The following is a 16,388-nucleotide window of genomic DNA, read 5'->3' on the forward strand; positions in this document are numbered from 1 at the left end:
AATATAATATAATAAAGAAATACAGTACAGATATCAATCAAATATATACTCTATTTGCACTAAGACCTAACCTGTACAGTGGTGTGGAGGAAGGCAATGGCATAAAGCATCGGTTTCCACTCTGGTATATTGTTGAAGTCAAGAGTGTCCTGTGTAATGCTGCCTGTATAAGACCGTTTGATCCCTGCCTTGATTCCTTGAGGAGGTTCATTTGTAAACTTGATAGACATCTGCAGCAAGCTAATTGGAAAGTGAGGATGTACCTCGGTCGTTATCCACACCCTGAAGGCATTGTGGACAGGTTTTGTTTCTTTGATGGTCGATAGCAATTCATCCAGGAAGTTGAGACCAAGGTGACAGTTTTGCAAAAGAGTCCAACCTCCTTGACTCATGAAGAGCTGCAGTAATCGACCAGCAGGTACTTCTTGACCTTGACCCATTGACACAAAGCGACAGTCAATATTCATTTTCTTCGCTAGCGACTCAATAAGACTCGTAGGATCAGAGCCCATTGACAGCAGACAAATCATAGGGGTTTCCGGATCACTTTCTTCCCACAACACTTTAAGGTCAAGTATAACTCCTTCCGCATAGCGCTCTCCAAGTGACTCCGCTACATATTTGCGCGCTTGAGGCAGAACTCTATCAGAGCACCAGCACCTAATCAGCAAGAGCCTTCTCGTCGTATCGAGTGAACTGCTGTATCCGTCCGGAATAGCTGCCTCTTCTGGGGCGTCAGACTCATACCAAGTTTTCCATGCTTTCTCGTTGCGAGAAATCTGATTCAATATTTCGGTGAACTGCGGTAACCTACTCAGTTCGACAAGATTAAGCCAAGTCATGTCATTGATCCACTTAAACGGTTTGACTTGTACTGCTTTGAGATCTAGAGCCGCGCCTCCTTTGATCAATGTCTGAAACTCGTTGTGTTTGACTCTACCGCTTTCCAGATCTATCTTGAGCGCCAGCAGTAGCGTGAAAAGGAATTTGTGAGTCTCGTACAATCCTCGGCACGTATACTTGAATACCTCGTACGTCAAGTAGTCCAAAATGCCTTCGATTCTCTGGTTGGTAAATTGAGCTTTCGGTGACCGATCAATAGACATGTCAAACAGTCGCAAAAATTGAGACAACGACGTCTGATACATGCAGTTTACCATCGACATCTCAACAAGAAGAAAGTAGAGAATACTCCCTCGAGTTGCAACAGGTCGAAACTCTTCTCTCGCAGTAGTAATCTTCACCTCGGTTTCGGCCGCAATGTGTAGTTTTTGACTCACTTCTTTAGATGTCGTCTTCGTAATGCGCAGCACATCAATAAGAGATTCGTCGTCAACAAGAGATCCCTTTGTACTCGTCAATCGAAATAATAGGTTGTCCCCAAGCTCCTTCATTTGCTTTTTGTTGGTTGTTACATCCTGCATCAGTGCTTCGCGTTCAGATTCCAACTCACTCTTTTCTTTGCGTATGACTCTTCCCAGCAGCTGATCGCCGAGACCTTTCATGGTTACAGTAAAGTCAATAATCGAAGTGCGAGCAAACACTTCAGGCGTATAGGCAGGATTGGCAAGTTTTGTCGTTATGTAGAGAGTAAATCCATTCATAACGTCAATTTCTTTATCTCCAACTTTCACCTTGTAGGTAGAGCCGGACTTGATGAAGTTCTTCTCAAGGATATTGTCAAGGACTGGGTCAAGTTCTTCGCCTACATCTTCAATCAAGAGTGCTCTCCCTTGCGAAAGACAATCTTCCAACATGGTACGAAAGTATTTGTGGTTCAGATTTGTCGATGTTATATTGGGCTCCTTATTCTTCACCCAATCCTTCCCTTGAGTCTGTGGGTCAATCAGTAGAGGATACCTGGTAGCTTTAGTCACAATAATGCCGTTCTGAATAGAAAGCTCGTCATTGGGCAAACCTTGAATGTTCCATTCACTCACAGTAGTGGAATTCGTTAGCATTGTGACCAAATTTATGTCACTCGAAAAAGGTATTTGACGACGCTTCAATTCAGACTTCCATTGATCGATCAAGAGCAGACGAAATTCCTGATTAAAAGGCCCCGAATAGGAAAGGAATCCAGTACACAGGACAGCATCACCGACCAGTCTGCCAATCTGTGCTTCGAATTCCTTACTCTCAGCCGTCCATCGTGTTCTTTCACCACCCAATCCATTAATGAGAGCCGATGCGGCATCCATTTTGCGCCGACAAGTCTCGGCGTCTTCCAACAGCGACTCCTTCTTCCTCATAGCTTCATCGTACATGGCCTGAACTTCGTTCAGTTCTCTTTGCTTTTCGTCCAATTGCGACTGAGCTTTTTCCAGATCAGCATTTGCGGCACTGAGACGGGACTCTTGGACAGCCAAATTAGCTTTGAGCGGTAGAACTTCTTTGTTGATTGCATAAAAGAAAGCCATTGCCTTTGTCCAAGAACACAGTCCAGCTACATTACCACAAACCTTCTTTGCATTTTCAAACGTGTAGTCGGGCATTTCCATGTACGGTGCTAGCAGTTCAACTGTCTCTTCATTTATTAAGTCCTTCGAGAAAGTAACGAGGTTGTTCAAAAAACCACCACCGCTCATAAGTTTGAGGGATTCTGACCACGATGGCTTGGCGCACGGACGGTCCGGATCCGGGGTCACGGGGTCGACACGACGATTAAACAGCAGCAAAACCGAATCCATAATGCGCATGATGAGATGAGGAGGTTTTGCTAATTTGCGCACTGTTGCAATATCAGCAGCTTTAATAGTTTGTAGGGCAGCTTCGGCTTCATCTAGAGCAGGTTTTGCTGCTTCCAGTTTCTCCTCGGCAGCGCCTTTATCTTTGGTGATGGCAACGACAATAGCTTCAGCTTTATCCTTCACTTTCTGAACTTGGGCCTTCACTTTCTCGGCTGCTTGAGCACTCTCCGTCACTTCTGCAAGTACTTTCTCTGTTTCAGCAGAGGCAACAGCTAATTCCTTTTCTTTCACTGCCAGTTCTTTGGAAAGTTGGGCAACGGATTCACTAGCTTCCACAAGTTTATTGAGGCCTGTGTTCATACGATCAGCCAACTCTCCTAGTTCTGCCACTTTGCTCGAGTAGATTGTTTTGTAGCCATTCAGAAAAGACAAATAGCTCATGGGAGTGACGTGAGTTGAGCGACGGTATCGATTAAAATAATCGGAACATTTTTCAGACACTCCGTCTTGTATTGTTCCCATTGTTTCAATCAGCTGCTCCTTGACCGCGTTCTGGCATTTTATGTCATAATTTGATAGAAAGTGTCTTGCGACAGCCACCAATGCATCCCTTGGCCATCGATTGAACCAATCCATTGTACATCCAGATATGAGACCGGGAAACTTGAGCGAACGGTTACGAAATTTCTCTCCTACTGGCGAGAAGCAGAGCACAACGTGAAGGTTTCTACGAACTCGGGAAAGGAAATAATCGTACAGATTTTCTTGTGTTGGAGGTTGTTTATTGCCAAACTGTTTTTTCATGACTGGTATCAGATCATTCATAATCTCGTCCAATTCATCTCGAGCAAACAGATTAGATACTTCACCAGAAGACAACACGTTGTTCATGTATTCAAGAAAATTTTCGTCTTTTATCTCATTATCAGTGAAGATAAATGTCACTCCCTTTCCTTGTCCGCCTGTTGTCCGGTACAGATCCTTAAGATCATCCATTAAGTTGTTTGCATTGTAAGACCTTGTCAATGTGATCTGAAAACAGCTGTAACCAGCTATAAATGATGCCATACGAGTAAGGCTTTGTTTCCCAGAGCCTCCAACACCGACCAGCAAAGCATTACCTCTTGCAGTGCGGATGATGCGAGAAATCCTGACGAGATGAATCATGGCGTCTCTAAAGAAGACTAGATCAAGACCAGAACCACGAATCGCCTCGTTGTACTGTATCATGTACATATGCAATTTCTTCTCCAGCTCATCATCTGAAGGAATAGGCTCATAAATCTTGGGAGCTTCTAGATCTGCGTCATCTGGCTCATCTCCAGTTGCCTCGGGTGCTTCTCGAAGAAAGTCGACAAAATAGGGTTCGTCTGGCAACCGAGAAGCTAATTCCGGTGACAATTCTTCGCTAGATATTCTCTCTAGAGCTTTGATAAACCATGCTGTATCCTCTATGGTTGTAAATCGGTCTGCTATTACACGCGTGCATTCGTGCTTCCACAAGGCAAGCAGAATGTCCGCGGAATTGCATACTTCACTAGTCACATTCAACATACCTTCCCACACTCGGGAAAGGTCACGCAGATTAAAGACATAATGAAACTTGGCTGGCGTTGGAAGCATTTTGGCCTTAGTAGTTTGCCACAATTTCCTAGTGCAGCTGATAAGTTTTTGAGCCAAATCAATAACCTCGGATCTAAACTCTCGTTCGGAACAGAAATGGCCACAGCCAAGAGAGCTGAAAATCTTGTCAATGGAAGCATTAGAAGGTAATGTACAATTGAAAACAGCAAACTGGCGTTTGAGACGCTGCGGAATGTCATTCCTTCCACCACCTGGGTGAATTGTAGCTCCAATAAACTGCACATCAACTATGTTAGTAAATTCTCCAGGTTTTTCAAGGTTGTAAAATCCATTCATCTCCATTGTTTGACGTACAATTTCATTAGTAACTTGATCTCCCCACTCATTGATGATGGGCATGTTGATATCGTCTATAAACACAGTCATTTTCTTCCCAGCAGGTGGACCGTACGTCGTTCCCATTCTCTTATCAACATAACTTTCAATTGTTCTTTGAAATATAAGTGGTGTCGTAGCAGAAGAGAAGTTTAGGCTCTTCAAAAGGTGCCGCTCAGGATCATATCTTGCACAGTAGCCCTTGACCATCACCGTTTTTGCTGTTCCTTGTTCACCAATTAACAAAACAGACTTCTGTTGCTTGGCAACTGTGTCGATCAGAAAATCAGTGCGAACATTGTCGACATTAGGAACAAGAATGGAAGCATATTCAGGGGTGCTATCGGAGGGGTATTTGTATTCTGGGACACGTTCCTGCCAGTGTTGCCATTCACCATTCTCACCGACAACGTATTCAAACATAGTGTCACCTGAACTTGGATCCACAGGTGGGAAATCTAGATGACTGGCTTTCTCTCGAAGAAACATTTCCATCTTTTCTCGATCATCCAATTCAAGAATACTTCCAACTGACCACATCAGGCAAAAAAGAAATAGTCTTCCAAGGTGAGCTGGACTGACTTGCATTTCATCTTGACTTAGAATAAGACCTTGAAGCAGAGAAATACTCTGGGCAATATAGTTGCATTCGAGTAATTCCATTTTGGGGTTCAGATTAGTGGTGCAATAAATGCACAAGTCAGTGAAACATGACTCAAATAGAGGCATTAACGTCTCCGTCTCAGATCCTGATTGCTTCTTTAGCCAACCTTGAAGTATTGGTCTCCAGTCTAGAGCAGACGAACTCATGTATACCATACCATTCCGCGAAACAGTCGCAGGCGACGCGTTGTCAATATTGTGTGGCTCAAATACGATCTTACAATTTGGTGCCATGGGAATTCGATCTCCGTTTGCAAGGGTTAGCGTCTTGTTATCATCAAGCACGGAGTTGAGATTTTCAATCCACAAGGCATCAACAGGACCGTCAAGAACTATCCAAATGTGGTCCGTTTTCTTGGACTTCAGTGTTTTACGCCAAAGCGTGGAAAATATGCCGTCAGTCCAATCATTGGTAGCGACATCCAAACGACCAAACATTTGCGGAGCTGTTATTGATTTGGGATTCATTCTCATTTCCCGGTGTGGTTCTCCACAAGCAGTCATCGCCTTCATCAGAACATGAATGCAAGAAGTCTTACCGGTACCAGTGGGTCCGAGGGTCATCATGCCATGACGAACTCTCTGAGTTTCAAAGAGCTGAATAAGCTTCAACTTCCATGAGGGATGATTAACCAAGCCAGCTTCCTCCACTTGAGCAGCAATGGCAGCGTCCAGCTCTGGATAGCCGGATTTATCAAGCATCACACCAGGAAAAAGGTCGTTTATGAGAGACAAAAATAATGGCTCATCTTCATCAATCAGCTTTGATAGGTTCATATCACGTAGAACACGCATCACAGTCTTAGTTTCACTATCTTCACGATTCTGACGTTTTACTGCGCCAAGGGTTCGAAGGACAGATAAAATGTTTCGCAGGCCAAAGTCATAATGAACTTGCTTTGTCAGCTGTTCTTCACAAAGCTTGTAGAGTGTATAGAATTTGCATGCTAGCAACACATTCTCCAAGAAACCAGCACTAGCGAGCTTCACTCGGATAATGATCTGTCTGTCGGGAACCATCATAGCTACAGGTCGGAAATTTATTTTCAAATTTTCTGGCAGCTCTTGCCGACCAGCGTATCCCGGATTCATTGTAAGGAAGAGACCAAACTCTGGATTCATAGAGACAACGTCACCATCAGAAAAGGTGAACTGGGGTTTTCTCTCTTTCTTGCAAGTCAATACTGTAGCAATCTGCTGAGCAGCAACTGAGAGAACCGGCAGTTCAATGCGGTTAAACTCATCAAAACAACCCCAACTCCCTGACTGAGCAAGGCCCTTGTAGATACGACCAAGACCTCGGTAGTCCATTTGATCAGAACAGTTGAAGACGACCACAAACTTGCCCAATGCCTTTCCCATATCTTTGGTGGTCTCTGTCTTACCTGTTCCTGCGGGACCTGCAGGAGCTCCTCCGAGCGCCATACCAAGAGCCTGAGAAAGACTTATATAACAACGATCAGTAAGAGGAGTTATCACAAGTCGATCAGTACAGCCAAGAAACTCATTCTGATAAATGAACGTCACATCAGTAATTTTGACCAAGCATTTGTCAGAGTCATCATCGAAATAGAACCTTGACTGCTTGAGCCATTCAAAGTCATACGGATTACGAATATGCATTCGAACCAAACCGTCAAATATATCACGTTGATGAACGTGAATAGTGATGAGCGTCTCATATTTCGTTCGGTCCATCTTCGAGAGTTCCTGCAATGTGAGTCCAATCAGATTGTTCAAAATTTCAAGAAAGTATTGGTTTGTTGCCTGCATAATCTTTTTATCTGCACGAGCCTTCGATATGGCAAGCTGAGAATCACGTGTCCAAAGCATTTGCAGTCCAAGGAGACCAATCTGAGCAGCAGAATTGTGAAGAAATTCAAGCAACTGGAAATTGGGATCTTGCATTGCTCTGTATGACGTCCGTATTATTGAATGAATAGTAGTCATTACTCCATTCAGTAGGTTGCCCAGCCACAACTCAACGTTGCCTTGGGCCATAACCGGCTGTTCCAGCTCAACTGTTTCTCCTTCACGTGAAGAAAAAGACAATATTCGATCATAGTCCTTCTCGTGAAATGTAATAGATTTCACATTATCAAACACGCCAAGAAGATGGGCCTGAATGGTGTGTGAGTCACTAGCCTGTCCTAAAATCTCCAGAAGCGCTGGGTCAGAGACAAAAAAGAATCGTGGAAACACAAGACGTTTCTTCTCAAGATAACCAGTCAATGATTTCTGACACAATTCTAGTTGCTCTAAGAGGTGTGGTAACAGCTGCCCGAGCATCTCATCACCAACGCAGCATTGAACAACGTTTGGAACTTCGTGAGCTCTAGTCATGATCTTGAGCCATGATTTGTCAATATTTTGAAATCGTTTGGCCTCCTTTGGCAGTTGTGTTGCAATATCTCCTCCTACAAACACCGCTTCCAGGTAAACCCACAGATTTTGAACTACCATCCATTTCTCGAGAATCTCTGTTGTCTGAGTCAGATTCTGAACCCATTCCTGGATTTCCTTCTTGAAAGGAACGTTATAACGATTACTCATCAGAGACCCTAATATCATCAAGCTGTCTTCCATCAAAGATACAATATCTGCCGATGCATCTCCTTTCAGCATTAGCTCTCCACGTTTTTTGAACATCGAGAACTGCAATTCCTGTGTGCTCCATTCATTTACAACGCCCTTCAGCTTCGCTTCTATGTCCAACTCTTTGACAGCTGCAACGCACACATCCTCTATTTCTTCAGCATTTTTCAAAAGCGGCGCTGACATGATATTACGCAGTTGGAGATTAGGCGAATCTACATCAAATTTGTGGCCGGTGACGACTTCCAAGCGATCCCAGTGTCGTTGCTTCATTGCCTTGTTGGCCATTTGCTCAAGAAGTGGACAAGTCTCATTAAAGTCATTAATCTTTTTACTGAGATCCTTGAATGCCTGCCAATCTTTCATTGCACGCGGCAACTTCCGGCAGCGGTTTTGAAAGTCAAGTAGCTCATTGTTGATCTTTCCAATGTCTACTTCAGACCACAATAAATCATAGTAGCCATCAATGCTATCCATCACAGCATTATACAACCCATACAGTTTCTGTAAAAGATTGAGCTCTTTCTTTATTCGATGGAGTGATGGATAATCTGTAACAGGCAGACCAAATAGCTCCTCTCCACCACTGTATGTTATATAATGCCGCCAAAGAGAGTCAAAATTACCCTGAAACATTTGCAGGCGGTCACTAGCTTCTCGAGGATTAATGTTTGGCACCATTGGCCCGTCACTATCATACATTGAACTAAATCGATCCACATCATTGACAAATACAGCAACATTGCTGACAAGAGTTCCTTTAAAGTCTGGTTGGATATCAATAAGATGACTTTGCATGTTAGTTGTCATAGTCAACAGCTCTTCCCACGTGTATCTTAAAGCGTGTACTTTGTCTGATTGATCTCGAGGTATAGCCACCTCGTGGTGATTCAGCAAAGAGAATGATTCTTCAATGGGTTGGATTTTCATGTCTATAAAGATTTCATCTTCACGTATTGCTTGAATAGCTACCATGGTGGAGCGAATGTCCTCTAGATCTTCGATCGGACTGCTGAGACGCTTCTTGAAGTCATCCAGCTTTGCAAACACTTCTGACATTGTGTTTGCATATTTTGTGTTACAACTACGACCATACGCAATCTTCCACTGTTTTGTTTCAACTCTCAGTGATATTTTTAACATTTCAGAATACAAGCAAATTGGTCCAAGTGCAATGGTTTCTGGTTCTCGGGCAATAACTTTCTCTAGTTCTTCATAGTGTAGTATTTTGGCTTGAAACTCACGAAGATTTGGATCTGACTTAAGAAACTCAGCAACAGTTGATTCGATATCTGCTTGCCACAGTTCGCCATATCGATTGAATTTCTCTAATGCTTCAGCATAGGTTTGTTTTGAAGAATTGACAGCAGTAGACAGCAAAGAGAGCAATTTCATTACATCTTTATTTTCAGACACATACTTGTAATAACTATTCGAATGGTCTTTGCCACCCACTAATAGATCTGTCAAATTGGCCGCTACTAAGTCTGGACGCTCAACTCTACTAACTTGGCTGCGCCGAACATCAAATCTGGACACCTGGGATTCAGTAGAACGTGAAGCAAACTCTCTAAAATGACTACTTTTTTTTCTTCTGTACCCTTTCTGATAATTCTGGGAGATGTCCAGTGTCTCCCTCTTTCTACCCCATTGTAGAACTCCCTTAGATGACGCTACGACATACTGAGCTGCTTTGTTGACAGCTTGTTGAATGTCATCAAGAGCGGGCTGCATCACCACATTAGGAATAGCAAGAGTAATGTCAGCACGAAATGCTACCTGATTATCCTTCTGACGAGTGTCTTCTCTATCACTATATAGATTAAATGAGCTGGATGAAACACGTCGTTTGATGGTTTCCAACGTTGACTTTGTCAGTTGCAGAAGTGTTTCAAGATTGCGACGACTGAAATACATTCGTACTTCTTGTGCAGCTTCTTTCAATTTCATCCGCTGCTCCATTTGTCTGTGAAGAGTAAGTTGACCAGGAGCAAGTTTGGCAGGGATATCTCCATAACTTGATCCTGGTCGAGACAACTTTGGACCTCCATGACTAGCTGGAGAGCCTAGTCGCCTTCTGCCAGAAGAAGCTGTTGCTGGAATCGGACTGTTATGTTCTGGACTTGCTGCAGTAGTGAGAGGAGGCAATGCCTCCGGCTCTTCTGGTTGAAATTTATAATCTCCCAACACAACAGAGATAACTTGCTCAGCAGCCTTTTCAGCTAATGCACTCTTAGCTTCCAGAACCACAGAACCGTTAGCACATAGCTCTTGTGTTCTACCAACAAATTCTTTAATAGTCCATGGCTGCCCTTCAGGCATGGCACATAATGGAACATCTAACATCTCTTTAAACACTGCTCTCATTTGAAACTGAATCACATCATTGATCCAATCAATCAGTACTTCAACATTCTTAAGTGCCGCTTGTACGGCAGCTATGAAGTTGTCAAGGTTCATTGAAGACCAACTTAGAAACGTTAAACCGGGACTAAGAGCCTTATCAACAGTCTCAAAATGTGGCACCATAAGGTCTTCCATTGGAAGCTGAACTTTCTGCTTCACTTCTTTGTATTTCGTCAGCAGCATCTTCAATTCAGAAAAATATTTCTTCAGCTGCTGCTCTCTACCACGCAAGCTCTGTGCTGTATGTGGAATGTTCAGACCTATTCGCTCAAGGCAGTTGATTTCTTTTATCGTTGTTAGCACGGCAGGGTCAAAATTAACAAACAGTTGTTTGGGATCATTAGGATGCCTCACAAGAACAGATGCATTTAGACCTACTTGAACAATCTCAATCTGCCTCAACCAGGCATCATGATATAGCACTTCATATTCTACCAGCACTTTTCCCATATTGTTGTACTTTTTAATGATTTTTTGCGCTTCAGATAATTTCATTAGATCCTTGAACCTACGAAAACTTGCCATTGGCTTATCAATTCGTTGGAACAGTTGACGAGCCCAACTGATTCGGTTTGCAATGGGTGACACATCAGATTCATTAGGGGGACTTAGCTTGTGCTTTGTGTACAATCGCTGAATGAGGTCAATATCACGACTGTAGTGCACAAGAATTTGCTGATATTTACACTGAATATCTAATCCAGGAAGAGCAAGGTTTTCAAAACGTTGCAGTAGCCTCATCGCTCTTTCTGTTGAAAGTATTTGCTCAAAGCATTGATCCATGAATGCTTCCAGTTGCCTGTGGAGATCTGAAATATTTGACCTAAACTCTTCAAAATCATTGTCAAATTCCAGCCTTCTGTGATCCAACAAATCATATGGCTTTTTCTTAATTGCTGTTACTGTCATGGTGTACTTTGCACCTAGTTGTTCAATGCCTTCAATTCGAGAGTGCAGGAGAGAGGAATATACCTCAATTGTCTCCAAAATTTCAATGATGTTCTTCAGGCGTTGACAGAACGTGTTAAATCTTCCAAATATGTACATCTCACTAAACTCAAATGGCCGCTCATTAGGCTGCTCTTCAAGTAACATTTTGGTTTCGTGAAAGTAGCTTTGGTAGCAGTGGTTTAGCTGTATACAAGCAAGTAGCTTTTCAATAATAACTTTTGTCTCTTGATCCCAGAGACTGTAATAGCCATTGTTGGTAATGTAGTCTCGACATGCTGTAATCATTTGATTAGTAACTTTTGCAAACAGTGCTGTCATACGTTCGGGGGTGTTGTAATAGCGAGAATAGCTGTTAATCATTCGAATAGCATTCATCAGACAAGGAATAGATTCAACTACACTCACCTTGAAAGCAAAGCAAAACATCAGTTTAGCAAACCACTTGATACAATGAGACACTCACTGGATCACTTTTGTATAATGGTTCACAGTATTTTTCTAGAGTGTAAAGAAACTTCACGTTATCCTTGGCTTCATTAGAAGCATTCGTAATTTGAACATCAAGGTTCTTCCAAACCTAAAAGATTCAAAATACTAGAATTAGTTATTAATTAAGAATAAAAAAACTATTACTTCGGCAGCAAAAGTTACATCTGGTTAAATTCACACGCATTCACATTAATTAAGTTAATTCACATAATGTAAATGTAAACTTCTCTTTAGTCACACCAAATTCACATTATGCCAACTCAGGCTTGTTCATGGTCTCATCAAGTTAGTGTGATGTTCATTTTATTGTAATGTCAATTTCATATTCTGTCAAATAATGTGTTCCCAGTCTATTCAAATTTATATAATGTCAATTCCAAATAACAGTTAGAGATTCCAGACATGTCTTCATTCGAAACAACACCACCAAAACTGTCCTCACGTCGTTTTGCTGTGAGTGAGCATTGTAGGAGTCAACTCACACATTGCATAATTAAGCTAGCAGAGCATTACACTCGTTGCTATTGCAAAGCACAACCCAGTTACGTCACATCTATATACAGACACATACTTACACTACCTAGTTCAAGGGTAATGTGATGGTTACAAAATTTAATTTGATGTGGTGTGAATTGGCAGCATGTTGTCTAAGTTACTTAATCAATCGCTTCCGCCAATTGACAACTTCAGAAGCCAATTTTTTAGAAAAGCCCCATCCCATACTTGACCTTTGACTCTGGCCAACCATGAAGAGTGAAGTAATTATCAAGCTAGTAAGGTATATCACGTCGATAGTCTCCTTCTACAAAACTGATATAGTAGTAGTTTCACAAGTTGTCAATAATTTCAAAACACAGCTTGCTCTTTAATCAAACCTAGAATACCTTATCCCATGTAAAGAGGAAGTCTATCGTTGCTATTACATTCTGTCAAACAAAAGTTGAAAGTCAAACTTCTAATTACCCATATATTCACATTGACGTAACAGGCACTCACTTACTCCTCTTTAAAGGTGCACATTCACACTAGTGCATTTCATTTGCTTTGAAAAGAGTGCACTTTTTCAAACACTCAGTAACCATGAAGACTTAGACGTTCCAATTTGCACTGAAGGCAAAGCTGACTAAAGTCTCTATAGCCCAAATTAGACGTTGCAGTAAGAGGTTGTGTTAGACCGTGTCTAGTAGCTAGGCCTCCTAGATATAGTTCTTGGAAGCTTTGTTTAAAATCTCAATTCTGCAAAACTGAGATTGCTACCCTGCAGTTTTGGTAAAATGCAACAAGCACTTTGCACTTTGAGCCAGACTGGGGTTCCTTACGCTCTGCAAGTGACCAGAAAAGTGCACGTCTTGCCTCTGTATGTCTGCCCTAGTCACATCTTTCTCTGAGTAAGCAAGCACATTCAGTTCACAGTGAGCACCAAAAAAGGTGCATTGTTTGAAGCTTATGCTGCTGCCGTGCACGTCAATTGACACCTCAATAGCCAGCTTTGTACTAGTAGTAGTTCGTCTATTGACCTTTCCGCATGCACAGCCTATGAACAGCACTAGGAAGGACTTAGTGAAAATTGCGATTGATTTTCTTCCATATGCACTTGAATAGATGTCACTTGCCATAGCTATGACACAACAGCTACACTATTCAAGATCGGCTCAAGTGCACATGTCCGATGGTAAGCTTGCTTCTTTATTACTAACCGATTCATCAAAGAAGGCAAATCAACTAAATTCTCTGGTGTTCTTCATTCTTATGCATCTGCCAGATTAAAGTAAGTCATATAGCCAGTAAGAGATTTGAGACATTGTCCAATCAACTAAATGTAGCTGAAAAGCAGCTCTGCTCCCTTCCTAACTGTGCTTTGCTATTTGTGAACAGCACTGGGAATTTGACATCTTTCATTACATGGTTATTGTGATGACACTAACCAGATGGTCACCACACAATCTAGTTAAAAGTGCATCTTATTAAAGTGGGAAACAATTAAGATGCCAAGCCATAATCTGATAACACTAGACTCATCATATAAAACAGTCCAGCCACATTTTAGAGTTTTGAACTGCTCTGAGCCACATGTCAGAATGACCTACAAAACATTAGTATTCAATCTAGCTTGACCTGCAAGTGCTAACAAGAGTACTACTACATTGAATTGCAAAGTGGCAGTTATCACAAAGACTGAAGATTGTGTTGAGATACTTTGTTGTCATATCAGATACTTGTCATATCAGACAGTGTCTGATATCACAAAAGGGCTGGGAAAGAAACTGTTCATACTAAAACAATCATTGAAAGCTACCTAAACATCCACAGCTAGGAACAGTGGTACCAACCAACGTAGTCAAATAGATAAAGAAGATGATGGACAGTGTTCTTCAGAAGTCATTGGAGCTACTGAGCCATTAACTTTTTGTAAAGCTGGTGATTTGAAGTGATTGCTACAACATAATCGCTGATAAAAGAAGTGCATGAAACATGCTAGATCCATGGTCTGTACTTCTGGTAGCTCTGCTCTCGATGTAATTTGCATTGCGCTATGACCAAAATTCTGGAGACAATCAGTAAAATATAGATAAGCATGCAAAAGAAGACTTCGCACTTTCTACGGTTTATGTGAAAGCCAAAGTCAATAGTGTACAGACTGCCAGTTCTGGTGCACTTTTCTGGCTCACTGCAAGAGAGTTGGACAGCGTGTCCAAAAGTCTGAGCAAGACTTTGGCACTCCAATCGCACGACAATAGTTCCTATGTTTGTGGTAATCCTTGTGGTATCATTATCTCATGTGGACACCCCACTCTGCACCGAAGATGATAAGATAGCTAATAGATCACACATCCTTTGCCACAGCAAGACCGGCTGGTTACTATATTCAGCTCTTATGCCAGTTCTAGGCCACAGCTTTCAAGACAAATCGTTGATGTTCATTGACCACAACTAATTATAGATGTGATTTATAAAGCACCAGCAAATTCATTAGCTTCTATGAGCTGGCAAATATCCATGCACCCATATCTCCAGAAGATTCAGTAAGTCTTATTAGACAAACAACTTTAATAGTGTATGGCACCAGTTTGAGTAATACAGCAGCAGAGGTGGTATATAGTCTGAAAATATCGTGTGTCTAAATAGACAACGGTCAATGCATCCTATTAAAGCTTAGTGTATACCACCAGTGTTAGTGACAGGGAAGGCATTATACAACAAGTGACATCAAATCTTAAATTAGTTTGCCATTTGGTATTGCACTTATAACATGTGCACTGGCATGAATGACAATGAAGAAAAAACGCTATGGTATGCTTGGCATTTACACATTATCAGGGTTCTGCCATACCAAGTGCATATGCTTTATTACTACCATCCTGCATACCTTACATCTCCTTTTTTCATCAATAAAACTAAAAAAAGTAAACAAAAGAAAAAGAAAAGAAAACACAACACAACTTGTGTAAAAGATAGTGTCGAAGTGGCATTGTTCTAATTAAGGAATCAGTACATGACACTGGAAGTGGTGAGCAGAAAAGAATGTGATCATTTAATGTAAACCGTATGCGTGTACATAAGATAGACATACATCACATTCAGTTTGGGTTCACTCTGACAAAAGGACAAAAGCAGCCATTTAGAAAACTTCATCAAAAACAGATTGGACATACGCTTTGATTACCTCACTCCCAGTTATCAGGAGAGTTATCCTAGGAATCACCAAAGATGCCATACAACAAGATCAGAAAGGCAAAAGCAAAAGGCTATAATATTGAGTTGAAGATAGCAAAGACGCAGATGATAGCTCAATGTTCTTGCCAGGACTTTGTCTCAACTTGCAAAGCAAATTGAGTTATGACATCATATGTAGAGATGTCACTTCTAGCTCGGTAGCTTCACGTGTTAGCATCAATGGCTAAGAAACGCCTCCTGTCATGTGTATAACTTACTACTATTTACTATAACCAAACGTCACCACTAAACATGGCCTAACTAGACAAAAACACTCGGGGGTCTGTCAAAGCATGCTTGTCTTCCATAACAGCATTCCGACAGTAATACAACACACGTGTCCACATGCCAAGATTAGCAATTAACCAATGAGGACAAGCAGAGGACGACACAAAAACCCAGGGTGTGACACTAGAAAGATAGGGCATTATTTCTGCTACAAGTAAGCCAGATAACCCATTCATACGAGTGCAACAACCTGTAAACAACCTGGACAACCGTTGACGCCCAGACCACTGTGTGACAAGAAGATCTTGAATGTTGGTTGCATTTCCGCAGTACTAAGGCGTATATTGATGAATCACGCCTGCTATCTCTGCTCCCCAACGAGCAAGAACTTTTCATGCTTCAACCAACTATCTCACTACCCAACCAACAAAATGCCAGCACAGCCGGTACTGGCGAAAACACTGAGCTAATTATGCATGTAGTTTACCAACCGCAATTAAAAAACACTGTTTGAGTGTTCTAATTAGTTGCAACTTTTGGGCAATTTCTACAAAGATTAAAATCAGTTGCCATTACAGGTCAAAGAATAAGAAGACACCTTAATTTAAGTTTGAGCGCCTTTATCACGTTTTCTTCCAATTCCAGCTCGTGATTTTCGAGTCAAGAATAGTAGGCTGACAAAGCAGCATTTGA

The 16,388-nt window shown here is 41.7% G+C and overlaps 1 protein-coding gene across 1 annotated transcript in view; it reads right to left on the reverse strand.

Moving 5' to 3' along the window:
* The window catches only part of LOC134191702 (dynein axonemal heavy chain 5-like), a 29,942-nt gene that overhangs the window by 11,677 nt on the left and 1,877 nt on the right, over positions 1-16,388 (reverse strand). The window contains exons 2-3 of the mRNA XM_062660313.1: positions 11,728-11,841; positions 72-11,669 (exon numbers count right to left, since the gene is read on the reverse strand). Coding sequence (XP_062516297.1) covers positions 72-11,669; positions 11,728-11,841 — 11,712 coding nt within the window. The remainder of the gene's footprint in view (positions 1-71; positions 11,670-11,727; positions 11,842-16,388) is intronic.

This window comes from Corticium candelabrum, chromosome 16 (genome assembly GCF_963422355.1).
Source record: "Corticium candelabrum chromosome 16, ooCorCand1.1, whole genome shotgun sequence".
Lineage (NCBI taxonomy): Eukaryota > Metazoa > Porifera > Homoscleromorpha > Homosclerophorida > Plakinidae > Corticium > Corticium candelabrum.